The sequence below is a fragment of the Salvia hispanica genome, chromosome 1, assembly GCF_023119035.1.
Source record: "Salvia hispanica cultivar TCC Black 2014 chromosome 1, UniMelb_Shisp_WGS_1.0, whole genome shotgun sequence".
NCBI lineage: Eukaryota > Viridiplantae > Streptophyta > Magnoliopsida > Lamiales > Lamiaceae > Salvia > Salvia hispanica.
This window is the reverse complement of record NC_062965.1, coordinates 26,763,153-26,780,664: the sequence shown is the minus strand read 5'-3', so window position 1 is coordinate 26,780,664 and position 17,512 is coordinate 26,763,153. Positions and strand designations below refer to the sequence as shown.

Here is a 17,512-nt window from a genome sequence, read left to right as displayed (position 1 = left end):
TTTTGAAGTTCTAATCAAATGCTACTTCCATATGAAAGTGTTGATTGATCACCATGCCAAAAGGAGATATTTTCATAGCTAAAGTAGAGATTAATCAGATGAAGAACATAGAAGAGGCCACATTTTCGTGCAGCCTCGGCAGTTGATACCCGTGGGATGCATTCGCCATTTCTTCAGGCTTGACGGCCAACGACATCATGGAAGCCGCTAGCCGTGCATAACGAACAGGAGCCACTGCAACGAATAACAATATCACCTTGATCAAACCTGAACACTCAAGATTTCTACATATTCTTCAAAAAAGACTGTTTAGTTGTCTCGTTTATTCTATTATAGTTACAACGAATACCTTCCGATATCGCCCTGCTGCATCTCTGGAACCTGAACAAACATAAAAGGTTGTAACACTTTAGAATTTGATAACTAAAGACTACATGAATTATAGTTTGATTGAATCAGCACTTACATATAAGATGAAGAATGAATGAGTTCCTGCAGATCATCTGATGTGAAGCCGATTTCGTCTACCAGGACATGGTAGTGGGTTGGCCTCGATGTCCCCTAGAGTCGAACCAAACGAATCAATTAAGTTTAACTGTTCAAGGATGTTTTTCTCTTGCAAAAAAAAAAGATCAAATTGGTCTACTCACAATCCTGGCAGAATGTGGACACATGTAGAAATTAGTACATTGAACATCACAAACTTTGCTGTCAACAATAGTTCCTGCAAACAAACATATCTCTGTTTTAGTGAGTAGTATTTGATTCCAGTTTGAATCGTTGAGACAGTCGGCCTCACCTGAAGGGACGTTAGCTCCCACATCAGCCTCGAAGAATTTAGTGTGGTGCCGCCTTTGTGACACAATAACTGTGAACTTGGGACGCCAGTTCGGCTCAAGAAAGCTACATGCCTAGAAATATGTATACAAAAGCAGAGAATTTCTGTTCAGACAGTTGTATTTAGTTGGAAGTGATTTTGATTAGGCGTAGAAACGAGAGACGAACCTTACGAATCTGGTCCATTTCTACATTCAAGAACTCCTTAAACTGCGATATGCTCAGTCCGTTTCTGAGAAAAACATTCCAAGATCAGATCATCAGACTCAAACAGAAGGAGAATTTTCATAAGTGAGGAATCTAATGAACTGACCTAAATATTAAGATTTGAGCCGGCTTTTTCTGCCCGGAGCTCGAGTGAAAGTCCTTCAGCAACTCCCTTATTATGCCTGCATCCATCTTTTCAGACTTTGGCTTGAAAAGTGAATCTATCATTTGGGATTTCGGAGGAAGTGCACGAAGAGAAGCTCTATAGCTTGACATTCTCGGCCACTCTCTTGAGCCAACTACCTAAAAACAGCAAAGACGAAAAAGGAAATGAACAACTGAAGCTGGATTGGGATTAGAATAATTGTTAATGACTGAGTGAAAAAGGTTCGTACTGAAGCAATGGAAGGTGCCTCAGCTCGGCCAGAAGAAGCGTGGGAGACATGGATGCCAAGAATCATTGTAGGAGTCTTGCTAACCAGCGGAATGGTTCGCGTTAATTCAGAGACGACAGCATGATTAAGCCCACCAAGCTATACAGAGAGAAGCATGTTAGGATGAATAAGAAAAGCATTGACAATACAAGAAATAGGATTAAACTAAACACCTTCATATTTATCTTCAGCAGCACATTGATCAGATAAAGCTCATCAATTTTGCTAGTTGAGAGGCACTGATTCTGAATTCCAAACTCGATGAGAGTCTTCCTTTTCCAAGGACCTTCATTTGAACCAAATAAGACCATCTTGTGCTGAATAATCGAGTCACGAGGTTTAGAAATATCGTAAAACTAACCATATAAATCTGAGAACTTCTTATCAGAAAGTAGGCAGATGATGAATTTTGGTGGCCGCTGCTTGAATCTCGACTGCAATTGCTGGAACATCATATCCACTCTAACAGAAGGCGGTTTCTTTCTATTTTTAGGATTCTCATCGAGAACACACGCTGGAGGACACGTAACCTGGAGCAACAGAATAATTAGCATAATGTCACTTTCTTCAAAGAAGTAAAGAAACTCTCACCATTCCTTTAGCTGAGGCAACTTCCGCAAACTCCATAAACAGATTCCGAACATTACAGCCAGTGGAGAAGTTCACCACCACCCAATTCTCGAGTTTCTTTGGTTCCAGGAGTTTCTACACGACGTATAGCATCAGTAACGACAGAGGCAAATGAAGGTATGATCATAAGTTTATGTCTATCACCTTATCTTTGCTGTTCCACCATCCATTTCTAGGTATAATATGCTCTCCATTTCCCATTTTCAACTGTAGATTCAAGAACAAATCTACGTTAAAACTTATTCTCACTCGAGATTGAAGTGAAATAGCCTCAGAGCTTACCCGTGGAGCTGGAAGAACACGACCTTCAGCTTGAACTAATGAAGTGTTGATCGAAACGCCACAAGATTGCAGCACTGGATCAGTTTCAACCTCGTGCTTAATCCTCTTTGAAACCTATCAAAGAGTCATATTTCAAGTAAAGTTTATCAGAATTCATATGTTTCTTTTTTAAAAACTTACATCAGTCAAAATCTTGAGCAAATCCTCTGGTTTTTGGCTGGATTTCGTCACCATTGCAGTTCTCTGATAGACGGTTAACTCATTCTTGTTGCGTTGTAGAGGAACCAGAAAACAAAGCTGCATTGATCACACAACATTAGGAAGCAAAATATTGAGACGAAGCGAGGAAACAAATTAGCAATATTACCTCGACTGGGAAGAAAATTGCTCTATTAGGCTTCCCAACGTTGATGCAAGGTAAGTTTTCGCTGTAACTCAGTGAAATGGCACGTGTACTAACAAAGTAATCGTACACCGTTGTCTGAATAGTTTGGTTTCTGCAATTACTGTCTCTTTCACTTCTCAGCTTCAAAGGAAATCTGATAAAGTTCAAAAATATATGTGAAATATGATATTTATTCCAAATATATTGGATTAATCTTAGACTCACTTCTGTTCTTTGCAAGATCTTTCACTTAGACCTATGATTTTGAACTCCTGATTCAAATGCTTCACCCTGATCCTCAAATTCTTCAATGTTCGGCTTGCCTAAACAGAGTCGATAAATCACATAAAAAGCACGTTCCAGACACCTAATCATCATAAGAAGATTATTTTACCTTACTCCAATCAATGTTGAAGGGAGTTTTCACATTTTGATAGCTCAAAAGGAAATCCACTACTGCACCTGGCTGTATGGTTGTTGTCATAGACACATCTGCAACACGAAAAACGAGAAAAATGACAAAATCGAGAAAATGAAAGCGAGAGAGATTAACAAACAGACAGAGTTACCATGATTCAGAAACAATCCACCCTGAAGAGACCTAAAGCTCGAAAAGAAACCTCGACATCCAAGAACGCCACCACCTAAGTCGATGTAGTTTGCTAGCTCGTGTAGAAAGAACGATTGGCCAACCACAAGACAGCCCCTAAACATGCAAAAATCACTATCTAAAACGATACAAATCCAGCGATAAAATTCATCATCTGATTGAAATTTTGTACTTACTTTCTACATGCTTGCTGCAGCAGAATAGTGTTGAACACTCTCAAGCTTCTCTCATTGAAGGATTTCATTGAGATTTGAGAGACATAACTCATCACCACTTTGAATGTTCTGAAACAAGACACGAGCTTCCGCCTCTTCTCATCATTCCCGTTCGGGCTCCCACAGCCTCCAACACTGCTGCCTTTACGAAAACTTTGAAACAAACACAATACAAAGTCAGATCAACATCAAATACATAGCTAATAAAACTCTATGTTTTCAACCTTTTCCCTTCCGTAACAACAGAAAACTCGAGAATGTTCTGTGGCAGTGGACCAAGAGTGAATAAGCTTCCGGCTCCATCGTAAACAAGTCTTTTTCCAGCTAGCTCTTGTTTATACATCTCAGAGAGCTCCTCAACCACAGCCCTCCTAACATTTTTACTAATAACCTCACTCCCATCTTCACGAAAAATCGATATCTACATAAAAACAAACAATTTATACTTTTCAAGAAAAAAAACAGAGGAAAACTAGCATTTCAAGCAAGAAAGAGACAAACATCATAGTGATAAAAGTCATCCATAGCTCCGGCAACTGTGACTTTGAAAAAATTTGTCAATAAACAAACTCTTCTCCCTTTCAAACCCGGCCGGTGGCTGACCACCGGAGCTGCTTTAGGCTTCGCTGTCTCCATCACCGGCGATTCCTTTGGAGGTACGATTCTGATGGGAACTACATCCAGTGGAATAGTCTTGGGAGGTGGAGGCAGCATCTCAGGCTGTAAATTTAACTCCATTTTCATGCTTCACTACATTATAAAATGAATCAAAATTCACAATTTTCTCAATGATTCAAACTAGATAAAAGAAGTTATACATAAACAGATGATCAATGCTAACAATAATGAAAATGTGATTGGTTTTAGATAGAAAATAGTATAGTTATGTGAAGTGGAAAACTAGACTTACAAATTTCAGATTTGTCTGGTTTGGTAAATGGCATGCATGAATTGAGTGTATATAATGCAGAAAGAGCAACGTTAGTTTCATGTCTGAAAATTGGAATGATTTGATGTTCTTTTTTTTTTTCTTTTTTGTACAGGCATATTCAGAAGAGGACTGAAGATTCTGTTAGTACTAATTCATGGTACAACTACATAAAGCTACCAAAAAGAAGAGATTTTGTTGATAGAAACAATATCCAATTCAATCATTTTTCATATAGCTAAAACATTTATCCATATATAAAAATGTCAAAGTAATATTCATCTTTCTCTTGGACTATTATGCTATACACACATTATCTACATTTTACACATTTATATGATTTACACGAATTTGTGAATTCATGTAGAAATGTAAATAACACTATTACATGAAATGTTCGTGTTAAGCCTATTAAAAAAAAGTGGCTACTATTTATGTACTGTACTTTTTTTTGGTACAATACTAATTTATGTACTACTCCACTTTATTGCTACAATTGTTTTTAACAATAATTGTGTTATTGGCTACTTTTGTAGCTTGATAATCAATTATAGGAATTCACTACATTTTTTTGTCGATTTCGATCGAGAGCTAAATAGGGATTTTTTTTTCAGAAACGTGAACCAATTGGAAGCAAACCTTTTTTATTCATGAAATTTTTTTTAAATTGCACCATACAATAAAATGTTTTAAGTTAAAATACTCACTCAAAAACTTAATAAGATGCATTATGATGGGCCTTGAGCTTTTCTTTTACGGAATAAAAACCTAGCCCAGTAAACCTAACTCAAAGAGTCCCAGAAATCATATTGATACTTATATTAATAGGCTCAGTAATCACTAAGCCCAATTAATATTAATGATAATTATTTAGTACTACCTCTGTCCCTGAAAATTTGATACATATTACCATTTCGGTCCGTCCCTGAAAATTTGATACACTTCACTTTTACCGTTTTTAGTAGTGAACCCCATATTCCACTAACTCATTCCTACTCACATTTTATTATAAAACTAATACTTTAAAAGTAGATCCACATCCCACCAACTTTTTCAACTCACTTTCATTACATTTCTTAAAACCCGTGTCGGGTCAAAGTATAACAAATTTTGGGGGATTGAGGTAGTACCTTTTTTCAATTTTATGATTATAAGAAAATTTAAATAGCTTCATGAATAATTGTGGACATTTTAATAAACGAATAAACAATTTTAAAAATCGTGTGACAGTGAATTCAAACATTTGGCGTTAAGTATTAACCGCATTATTACCAGAACATCACAAACATATAATCAATTTCATTCGGAGTAGGCTCATTAATATTTAGGTTGTGAGTTCGAATTTAATTCTATGTACATGCATATCTTGCCTATTTCACCGATCAATGTCTAATATAAACATATTGTGATCCAAGTTTGGATTTCATTTCATATGCATATTGGTCTATTTCATCGACCGAGATCTAATATTTCGATCCAAGTTCTACTTTCATTTGACATGCATAAGAATCGAATGGCTGGTCAATATCATTGTTCAAGATCTAATATGCACATAGTTCGATCCAAGTTTGAATTTCATTTTATGCATGTACAAACTATTCGTTTGATCTTTTTCATCGATTGAGATCTAATATACACATATTTCGAATATATTAGTAGTCGTCTCTCTTTCGCATGTGAACGATAGCGAACCTTCTAGGTTTGTGACATCAAACATTCATGTTAATAATATAATCCACAAGAAAACCCCTAATAATAATCTCTTACACTAGATACAAAGACAAGAAAACAAAAGGAATTTACGCTCATATCTCACTAAACTATAAAAATATGAAATAAAAAACCTTATTGGTTGAATTAGTGTTAACTTTCCCAAAAGCTAGCACGTGCTAAGAATGTATGTTGAAATTTTGAAATTGTCTTGTTCATGATTTTATTCCTTAATCAATTGTTTAATTTTCCAAAGATATTGTCTTAAGATTATTTGTCAGCCATGTCCACTATATTCTCCAGTCTTCACCTTTTTCTCTGAAAAAAAGTAATTTTAATTTATATGCATCTAATTAATTCCGAGTAGCAACGAAGTTTCGCTGACATAATTCTTAGCCCCAACTCAAAGATTAGTCAATCAAGAACGGCTTAATTAGTTACACATTAACGCAATGTGTTTGGATTATTAATCTTGTTTAATTAATATTTAATCCTTAAAGTTGATGCTAACAACAGTGCTCCACTAACTACAATTAGTAAGATGACATCGTAAAATTTCACGACTATATCTATAGTTACTAATTACTCTCTCCGTCCCAGTATTCCATTTTTGTCCATTCCACATAATTTGTCCCACTTCACTTTTACTATTTTTGGTAGTGGACCTCATATTCCACTAACTCATTCCTACTCACATTTTATTATAAAACTAATACTTTAAAAGTAGGACTCACATCTCACCAACTTTTTCAACTCACTTTCCATTAGATTTCTTAAAACTCGTGCTCGGTCAAAGTGGGACGAATTATCCGGGACGGAGGGAGTATATGGAGTAGTAGTTTCCATATCATAGTATTAATTACAGTATACAATAACAATATGAATGGACATGGAGTTAATGATTTGTATCAAAATTAAATTGCAAGCTAAATAAATAACAAAATATTTCCATATATGCTATATCCAACCCGTATCCTTTTCTTTGAGGATGAAGTAGGAATAATAATATTGAAGATCAAAGCGAATAATATCCACAAGTCACGAAAAAAATTCATCGGTATAAGGAAAAATAATTCATTATTCTACCTTCTTGTTACTTCGTATTTCAACTTTTAGGATAAGTAGATAACTCACATACAAACATCTCAATACACCACATCCAAATTGCATATGAGTCATTTTTATTTGTCGATATCTGAACATATGAGACATTCTTATTTGTCAATATCTGAACAAGATCATCATATCATGTCATGTGTTAATATCCAAAAAAATTACTATCTATTATCTACTTTGATATCATGTTAAATTTTATAAGGGCTATGTACGATTTCATTCATCGAAGATTCAAGTTTCTGATACTAATTAGGTGAAAAAGAAAACCAATGAAACCCTAATATTATTATATCCCCAAACCAATTAATAATAGAAAAAGAAGTGTATGTAAATATTGCAACCTTACTTCATTAAACCGTTAATTAACTTTCTAATCCTTGCATGACAAAAAAGTTCCTAATTGATGTTATATTGTCTTGAAATATCACCCAAATATGACTGGATTAACAAAACTGACTTACGTATGACGTCATTTTAATTTTTAATCATCGGATAATATTCTATGCTTTTGTTGTGAGTCCACACATTTTCCTCAAGGGCGAGTTTTAAAGAAAAAGATTTGATCAGACCACCATATCAAATCAAAACCAAATTAAAAAGTGTGTAAAATAGTAAGTGTCATTTTCCCATTTGATCACCTTAGTTTAATTAGCCCATGATTAAAAAAATAATCCTCATTGTCAAATGCTTAAGCCAACCAATCACACACCACTGTTTCTGTCCACGTGTCACCTTCTCCTTCCCCCAAATCTTTATTTATACTCATCTCCACTCCCTTAATTAAACTGCAACGAATTTCTCAACATTCAAAAATCTCTCCAGATCCCTCCACTGTGTGTTGTGTGTGTGTTTTTCAATTTTCCCTCTCTTTTTCTTCTCACACACCAGCAATGGAGGATTTGCAGTCGTGGCTAGCGAATGACATCAGTTACAACTCGAATTCATTAGTATTCTCTAATTCGTCGCCGTCGCTGTCGTCTTCCTCAGCCACAACGCGCAGCGCACCAACGCTGTGTGAGGATTCGAGCTTCAACAGCGTCAGATCGAGCTCCTCCGCGCTCACATACTACAGCTACCAAACCGCCGCGAAGCCGTCGGTTTCGCACTCCTGCATTGCGTCGATCAAGGCGACGGCGGCGCAGATCAGCTGCCTCGCGGTGCACGGCGGCCTGCTCTACGCCGCGACGATGAATGAGATCGACGTCTTCGATCTCGCCACGCTCTCTCTCGTCGAGGCGTTCGGGTCGGGCTCGGGCTGGGCCAAATCAATCGCCTTCACCGGCGGCAAAATCTTCACCGCGCACCAGGATTGCAAAATTAGGGTTTGGACGCCTCCAATTTCCCCCAAATTGAAAAATCACCAATTGATTTCAACGCTCCCGACGCTGAGAGACCGATTCCTCAACTGCCTATCATCGAAAAACTACGTCAAAATCCGCCGCCACAAGCAGAATTTATGGATCCAGCACGCCGACGCCGTCTCCGGACTCGCCGTCGACGGCGATCGCGGCGAGCTCTACTCGATCTCATGGGATAAGAGCTTCAAAACGTGGAAAACATCTTCCGATATGCAATGCATTGACTCCGTCGGCTCAGCGCATTCAGACGCCGTGAACTCCGTCGCCTCCTCCGGCGGAACCGTCTACACCGGCTCCGCCGACGGGAAGATCAAGGTGTGGAGAGCCTCCGCCTCCGGCGACAGGAGAAAGCGGAGCTTGAAGACAACGCTTTCGAAGCACGATTCGAGCGTTAATGCTCTCGCGCTGACGCCGGATGCGGCGGGGTTGGCCTCCGGCGGCGGCGACGGAGTGATTCTGGTTTGGGAGAGGAGAGACGACGGCGGCGACGATGAAGAGATGGATTTCTTTGTTGCTTGCTGCTTGAAAGGGCATAAAGGGGCGGTGTTGAGCTTGGTTTGTGTGAGTGATGTTTTGATCAGTGGATCTGCGGATAGGAGTGTGAGGATCTGGAAATATGGGAAGGGATTTGGATACAGAGGTTGCTGTGTGGCGGTGATGGAAGGGCATTGTAAGCCGGTGAAATCAGTGGTTGCGGTTGAAGATGAAGATTTGGATGATCAAAGGTTTTCAGTTATCAGTGGAAGTTTGGATGGGGAAATTAGGGTTTGGAAAGTTGTAATTTCTGATCACTACAGTGATTGATTTTTTTTCTTTTCCAACCAGATTCTTTTTTAGTAATAATATTATTATTTCTTATTTATTCCAAGTGTGGGATTTATACACATTTTCCCCGTATGTGTTTGCAGGTTACGAGGCAGAAGCAAAATTTATTTTCGATGGGAGATGTTTAATCTATATTTCGAATTTAAAATGTTAAAAGAAGACTTTTTCTATAAATTGTTTTAATAATGGAAGTTTATGTACGGTAATTTATACAAAAATATCAAATACTGTTATAGGATCTTAAGCCCTTTGCATTTTATATTTTCGTCTCTTTCGTTTCAGCGTACCAAGCAAATGAATAAAATGAAATTAGGAATTACTACATTTCATTCCTTAGAGCATCTCCAACCATTCCATTAAACTCAAACCCATTTTAGTGTAAATCTCACACTAAATATTGATTTTACTCCAACCATTTACACTAAACTCAAACTTAAAATAATATTCTCTATATTATGCCTTTTTTACTCACAAAATTTGAAAAACTTTTAGGTTTAGGTTTAGTGTAAACCTAAAGATAGGTATTTTTTTCTCAAAAACCAAAAATATGATTGGTTTTTGAGTACTATTGGAGCTAAATACCTATCCCATTTTAGGTTTTAGTGTACCATTGGAGATGCTCTTAGTACCAAAATTTACGTGAATACATCACATTTATTTGAATAGTGTTAATTTCATGACAGAGTTGGCTATTTCATGTTTTCAAAATAGTTTCATGTTCTCATGAATTTTTCTTTTTCATAGGTCTGAAACAAGCTGGTTTTTTAGCTTATACTGGATAAAGTGGAGAATATATTTGAATCTGTTGCCATGTGGTATAATACTATAATGATGGTGTCAGGTTACTATTATTGAGGCTACTTGTATTTATATTTGTTTGTGTTAATTCTTTAATGTTTGAATGAGTTAAATAAATGTATATATAACATTCCTAATTTCTAGGAAGTTAAAGGTATGGAAAAATATATTGCAAGTTGCGTTTACTTGCAAGTGTTGAATTTATTAGTTGTAATTTTATCATATGCATGAACTGTATTTGTGATGACCATAATTAATTAATTAGTAAAGATCTGTCTAATGAATTGTATATCGAAAAGTTTCATACACTTTTTCTGCTCCCAAGAAAGTTTTTTGGCCGACGCCGATGGTGGGGAGATCAAATTATATTCTACTACTCCACTATATATAATTTATGTTTGTATTTTAATGGTAAAAGTATAATTAAAGTTTAATTTGGAGCAATAGATTTAATAAAAAATTTAAACGAAAAAGCCTATGAGGAACTGAGGTGATTAGTACCATAAAAACTAATATTGATTGGATGGTTTTTTTTGAACTGAATCGTGACGTTTTTTTCTCATAGTGTGGTAATATTAGTATAGGCCATGACTCCATCACATATTGTAATTTATTAAACGTGAATACTAATTAAAAGCATCATTCATATAAATATTTCGACTTTAGTTTAAGCATCTTCTTCTTTTAGTAAATTAAGTTAATAGTTGTCATTTTCGCACGAGGCGAATTTCAAGTCATTCCGACATAATTGACATTTTCGATATTGTTGGCGTCATCTATTAGAAGTACATCCATTTAAGAAGCTCGAAGTTCCCTATTCTAAATATTGTGAGTAACTTCTAATGTTAACTCAATCGTAGTTTCCTTCTTTTTGTTTATGTGAAATAGTGACATTCCAAAATAAATAACAAGTATTAGCTTTCCCTCAACGGAACGGAGGTCATGATTGGAGAAAGTACAGTTGTCTTTGTCTCATTACAACTTCACTCCAGGCAATAGCATGGTCTTTGGCATGACTAGGGGTGGGTCGATACAATATATCGTATCGAAAACGTTGTATCGTGTATCGTATCGAAAATATTGATATGAAAGAATTTCATATCGTTATCGTATCGAAAGTTTCGATATATCGAAAATTCGATATATCGAACTTTCGATATAAAAAAATTTCATATCGTTATCGTATCGATATTTCGATATATCGTATCGAAATTCGATATATCGTTAAATATCGATATATATCGAAAAATTTCGATATATATCGAAAATAAAATATCGATATATCGAAAATTTTCGATATATATCGTATTTTCGATATAAAACGATATATCGCGATATAAGGAAATTCATGTCGTTATCGTATCGAAAACTTACGAAACGATATCGTATCGTATCGAAAATTACGATATATCGAAAATTCGATAATTTTTCGATATTTTTCAATACGATACGAGCGATATATCATTTTTTCGATATTTTTCCCCAGCCCTAGGCATAACCTCTTTGCGGTTAAGGCGACTTAAGGTATAGTTAAATTTGTGTACTAAGTTTTTTTTTTCCAGTATCCCTTTCGACAACTAAAGAACTAATCCTTCATCCTAATGATCAACGCGTAGTAGGTGACCAAATAGTTTGCTCCATTTCACATAATCATGGATCAAAAATTGTGTGCGGTTAGTTTCTCGTGTAGAAGAGTTTCGATAGAAAGGTTAGAGTTTTTTCGAAGCATTGAGTATAGTACTCCTTTTTGATTCTTAGTACGTACTACCATTATTTATTTGCCCTTTTTGATTTTCCTTAGAATTAAAGGAAATCGACTTTCCAACAGTAAACTGATGACTAATACACTTAAAAGTAATAAATTATTATGTTGACATGAATATTGCTTGAAAACTAGTCACAGGGACAAAATCAATCGTCTTATTCCAAATATTTTATTGCTCTAATTTCATATGTTAGCTTTTATTCCCTTATAATTATTTTAAAGTGGGGGAGTTGGACTTTCAGTTGTGGCCATTGTTAAATAAAAATAATATATTTTTAAAAATTAAAACCACTCTTTTTGGAGTTAAGCAAATCATGAAGCAAGCAAAATGTGTCTTTGCAACATAGGGCATAAATTCCTAGCATGGGTTTTGCGGATTCATGCACCTACATATTTAAAAAATAAATTAATATTAAACTCATGATTAAGGTTTAATTAACAGATTAAAAAGCATATACTAAACTCATCGACCGTTAATTTCACTACACGTATCACTTAATTTCTTCATTAATTATAAGCATGCTTGTTTCACGAGGGTTTAATAATAATATACCACATTAAATAGTGCTACACTTTATGTACCATAGTTCATTGATATTATTATTTTTAATTAGCATCGTACAGAAAATTAATAATTATAACTAGTAATGCAAGCGAAATATAATAAAAATAGATAAATTCATCAACGTCAAGTGACATACTGACATTTTACAACATTTATAAAGTTTAAAAATGAATGAAGAGAATGTTTTTTTTTTTATAATTTAAAATAGAATCACAAATAATTGTATATAAATTTGTTCATTGCGGGATGATCGAGGCCATGGGATGATAACCTAAACGAGACCTCACATGCTACGGTAATTATTAAATTTCAAGGACCTTGGTTACTTATCAAAAGTTTGCGGTTTATTTAGTTAAAATCTTTGTCTGCGTAAGAGCTTACGTAGTTTGTCAAAATAATTTATAGGATTTGTTAAAGTAAAATATTTTCATAGTTCATCGTCTATAGTTTCTCAAAATTAACATAAGCGGAATTATACCACAATCATATAATTGGCCAATATTTTAAAAAAAATGGATTTTACTCAAATTGGTTTATTTTGCAAATTTAAAAATCAACAATTATATCTATCAAGTTTGGATTTCCTCGCAACTATTTAAAAACTTTTTGTAGAATTATATCTTATATGGTAGTCGGAAAAATCATGTGGACATGGCGACTGCCTGTAAATTGAATAGAGACGTTTATTTATAACAAATACATTGTCGCTTAATTTAAAAGTATCTACAATATATAATACTACATGCAGGCGACTAAATTTTTTAGCTGTGAGATGAATTTTATGGCTTTTATTGGTTTCTAGTGTTACTAGACAGACGTGAATTTAACTAAATTTTATGATTTTCCATAAATTTATCGGACGTGAAAGCTTCCTTTCATCCGACTCAAGTAGGTACACCAACTAAATAACCCTATAATAACTACTCCCTCTGTTCCCTTATAATTGAGTCATTTTTCCATTTCGGGAAGTTTCCTCATAGTTGAGTCATTTTCATATATAGTAAATTTTTACTCTCTCTTACTTTATTCTCTCTTACTTTATTCTCTCTACTTTATTTACTTTTTACTTTATTCTCTCTATCATTTTCTCTTTCTTACTTTTTTTTTTATCTATTTATTTAACATACTCAGCAATCTTTTCTTAAACTCCGTGTCGAAAAATTTCGCCTCAACTATGAGGGAACGGAGGGAGTACATTAGAGAGGTTAAAACAGTAATTTCTTTATTTTATTATCGAATAACTTTTAGAGAAAAATAGTTAAATAATCCTCCAATCAGATTCTTCGATCTCTTGTTATACTAAATAAAGAGTTATAGTATTATTTTGAACCGAATATCAATAATTATGTACGATTAGTAGTTATATATAATTAATCAATTATTAGAGAGCCAGGGGATAACATTAATTAATTATGCAAATATATAACTAATCCACGTTAATTAATCATCGATTAGTGTAGATTTCCGAATCTTGTTTACATTTCCCTGTTTTATTTCTTGATGATTAATAGTAGTAGAACTTATAGACGTACTATGGCAATGCATGTGTCCACGGATTTTCCCCAAATATTCTTTTTGGATTAATGCTGTCTATCATACTTATCAATATTTATATAATAATCTGAGACCAGATGTCTTTAAAGTTAACGTAAAGTTGCTATTAATTAATCATACATTCAGATCTGTTGAGGAATTATATGTTTATTATAACTAAATTATTTATCAATAAATCAATTATTATTAAAAAGAGAAAGAGAAAACAATATTACTTGGTATGAATATAATATTTTCCGCGCATCTGAACGAGAGGACAAATTATTTTCCGCGCAGTAAAAGGCATCTCCAAATGTTTTGTAAATATATTTCTCTCAATTAAAGAAGTTTATTGCATAATAAAACTGTATTTACATTTAATAAAATATTACTCCCTCCGTCCCCGATTAATAGTCACATTTTTCCATTTCGGTCTGTCCCCAAGTAAGAGTCACACTTCATTTTACCATAAATAGTAAGTAGGTCCCACATTCCACTAACTCAATTCACTCACATTTTATTATAAAATCAATATAAAAAATGGATCTCACATTCCACTAACTTTTTTAACCAACTTTTCTTTATATTTCTTAAAACTCGTGCCCGATCAAAGTGTGTACAGAAAAATAAGCATGAGATAAATAAAATAAAAAAATGAAATGCCCCCATGCAGGATCGAACTACAGACCTTCAGTTTACAAGACTGACGCTCTACCACTGAGCTATAGGGGCATTATTGACGGTGTGATCAACATTAAAATTTCGTATTATAAACTGTACGCATAACACCCACTAACTAACATCAATGCGTAATCTGGTGGTACTCCGATGCTATTTACCCCGCCGTGCCTGCAATGTTAGTCGTAGACATGTGCGTGTTCGTGTCCGGCACCGACTTCGCCAGCCCAAAGTCCGCAATCCGCGCCTCCATCTTGTCGTCCAGCAACACGTTCACTGGCTTCAGGTCTCTGTGATAGGTTTGAGAATTTGGTTATTCAATTTAGTTTTGGAGAACACACATACTTGCATTTGTTTTCCTAAGCTAATGACAATGATTTACTATTTGCTGTTTTTCTTTGAAGTATTTGTCTCGGCTCTAAAAATATCTGTTTGACTGTTTCTATTTGAACTACACTTTTTGCAATAGTGATAACTGACAATGAAGCATTTTTGCAACAAAAAATGGTAATACAAACAGCAAACTTTTTGATACAATAGAGATCAATATATCTAGTAATTTCAGAACTGATCTCACATGACAATAGAATTCGATGGATCTTCTAGAGTAGTAATACATATCTAAGATTCATCATCCTGTGACCTGTCCAGCATTACAAGGGCTGTAAGATTATAAGAATTCGGTGTATATACCAACTCTGAACTGTTGGATCGTCTTCATTAAAATCTAGTGGTCGTCTTCATTAATCCCGGGGCAGTTTGATTCGAGGGCCTCCATGGACTCGTACTGAAAATGTTTTAAGATGATCAAGTAAGAAGCAACAACTACTGAAATTCAGCATTCTAATTCAATGTAAAGCAAATTTTATTTACAGATATGGTAATCAATCACTGCTACTGGAATCTTTTTACCTGGCATCCACAGAAGAGACAGTATCTGAACTCGTTTCGTAGCTTCAACAAAATGTTTAGCAAATCCTGTATCAACGGAAAGATACGATTAACCAACATGATAATCCAATATCAACAGCACAGTCACTTGGAATACTGATAGAAACACAATATAGCAAGATTTTTGCGAACCATTTCAACTTTAAAACTAAGCAAATCAAATCAGTCACAAGGTTGATCAAGCCAAACAAAATTGTATTTGTACCTCTTCTGTAATTTCTTCTTCCTCCTCTTCTTCGCCTTCCTTTTCTGCATCTTCTTCTTCCTTCTTCTCCACCTCAACCTCCCTATTCTCGAGCTGCGCCAGAGCAGCATCAGCCTTTCGGAAGTTCATCACGACTGTCCTTCCCTTCCACCGCTCCTTCTGGTGACTCCCGAAAACCTCCATCAACTCACTCTCTTTCCTCTTATCCATCTCATATTTTGCCCTCTCTCTCCTCATCTTCGCTACCTCCGGATCTTCTGTGCCAATTCCAGCCCGGCCCCTTCTGATCTCCAGAGAAACCGGCTCGGCCCTCCCAGAACCTTCCTTGCCCACTGCAGAGCCAGGCCTGTAGCCCATTTGTTTCAACAGCTTGAAACCGATATTAGACTGTGGTATTGCAGAACCTGCATTTTCTAATGTCAGTTTATCCTCTTCGACTTGCTTCCTTTTCCGGTCGAGCTTCCTCTGCTCCTGCCAGTTGTGATATTTCGATTTCTTGCTTGAAGAAGATTTTGACACTACAGCATTATTACTGCTAGGAACCTGTAAAAGTAGACGAATCAATCCTCTAAATTAGACACGAGCTAATAACTCAATTCCCCAAATTCAATGTACCACCATTACTTGAACACGCAAAAATTGCAAATTTTGAACTAAACTAGTAAAAGGAGAGCCATGTAAATGAAGAACTGGAAATCAAAACGTCAAAGTAAACGAGCTAGTAAAAGTAGATGAATCAATCCTCTAAATTAAACACGAGCTAATAACTCAATTACCCAAATTCAATGCACCTCCTTAATCTGGAACTCGCAAAAATTGCAGATTTTAAACCAAACTAGTAAAAAGGAGAGCCATATAAATGAAGAACAGCCGGAAATGGAAAAATCAAAGTAAGCGCAACTAATTAGCCGAACGTTCCAGTTCTAGCGAAGTTCTGGAATTAGGGATTCGTGAAGTGAAAGGCAGACCAAATTATATGTGAACTTAATTTATATAGATTAAAATACCTTTTTTGAGGAAGATTGAGAAACCTCTGGTGGCACGAATTGGGAGAGGTCTCCCATATAATCATCATCTTCTTCAGCCATCAATTCCCGCAGCAAAATTTGAATTTTGAGCACAATATCGAATACCTATAAGATTAATGAAAATTTTAGGCCGAATCTTTTGACATGAAATCAATTTTATCATATTAGATGTGAAATCAATTTTATCATATTGGGCCAAATATTAATACAGAAAAGCCCAATCCATTAAAAGTTCAATCAGACACTGAAGTGAAGTCCTTCCAGATCGTGGAAGTTATATGCGAACGATGGTCAACCTCAAATTTCTCATATAGTAGCACGATTTAATTTTGTGAAATATATGTAACTTCTGGTATAGATGCGGCACGAAATATAGTTTGTCCATTGGAATTTTGGTAATTTGTCTATTTTAATTAAATGGCCAAAACGTATATAAAAGCTCAATTCTTCTC

General features: G+C 35.2%; 3 protein-coding genes and 1 non-coding gene across 4 annotated transcripts; 1 reads left to right on the top strand and 3 right to left on the bottom strand.

Moving 5' to 3' along the window:
• Positions 1–94: 94 nt before the first annotated feature.
• LOC125192648 (protein argonaute 4B-like) lies at positions 95–4,338 on the bottom strand. Its single transcript, XM_048090273.1, has 21 exons — positions 4,102–4,338; positions 3,825–4,021; positions 3,562–3,753; positions 3,345–3,481; positions 3,170–3,267; positions 3,001–3,098; positions 2,758–2,929; positions 2,571–2,687; positions 2,391–2,504; positions 2,253–2,315; positions 2,070–2,183; positions 1,840–2,008; positions 1,652–1,764; positions 1,440–1,577; positions 1,151–1,347; positions 1,006–1,069; positions 800–911; positions 651–724; positions 467–561; positions 350–381; positions 95–234 (listed from the first exon to the last, which is right to left on the bottom strand). The coding sequence occupies exons 1-21, from the start codon at positions 4,336–4,338 to the stop codon at positions 95–97; spliced, it is 2,673 nt and encodes an 890-aa protein (XP_047946230.1).
• Positions 4,339–8,159: 3,821 nt separating this feature from the next.
• LOC125202241 (protein JINGUBANG-like) lies at positions 8,160–9,654 on the top strand. The gene has a single exon (XM_048100602.1). It carries the CDS (start codon positions 8,245–8,247, stop codon positions 9,514–9,516), a length of 1,272 nt encoding a protein of 423 aa, XP_047956559.1. The 5' UTR covers positions 8,160–8,244; the 3' UTR covers positions 9,517–9,654.
• A 5,204-nt stretch (positions 9,655–14,858) lies between these two features.
• TRNAT-UGU lies at positions 14,859–14,930 on the bottom strand. The gene has a single exon. It is a non-coding gene; the product is annotated as a tRNA-Thr (tRNA).
• A 412-nt stretch (positions 14,931–15,342) lies between these two features.
• On the bottom strand, positions 15,343–17,193 carry LOC125214537 (G patch domain-containing protein 11). The gene is made up of 4 exons (XM_048115610.1): positions 17,040–17,193; positions 16,033–16,575; positions 15,789–15,854; positions 15,343–15,663 (listed from the first exon to the last, which is right to left on the bottom strand). Exons 1-4 carry the CDS (start codon positions 17,118–17,120, stop codon positions 15,604–15,606), a joined length of 750 nt encoding a protein of 249 aa, XP_047971567.1. The 5' UTR covers positions 17,121–17,193; the 3' UTR covers positions 15,343–15,603.
• Positions 17,194–17,512: the final 319 nt, after the last annotated feature.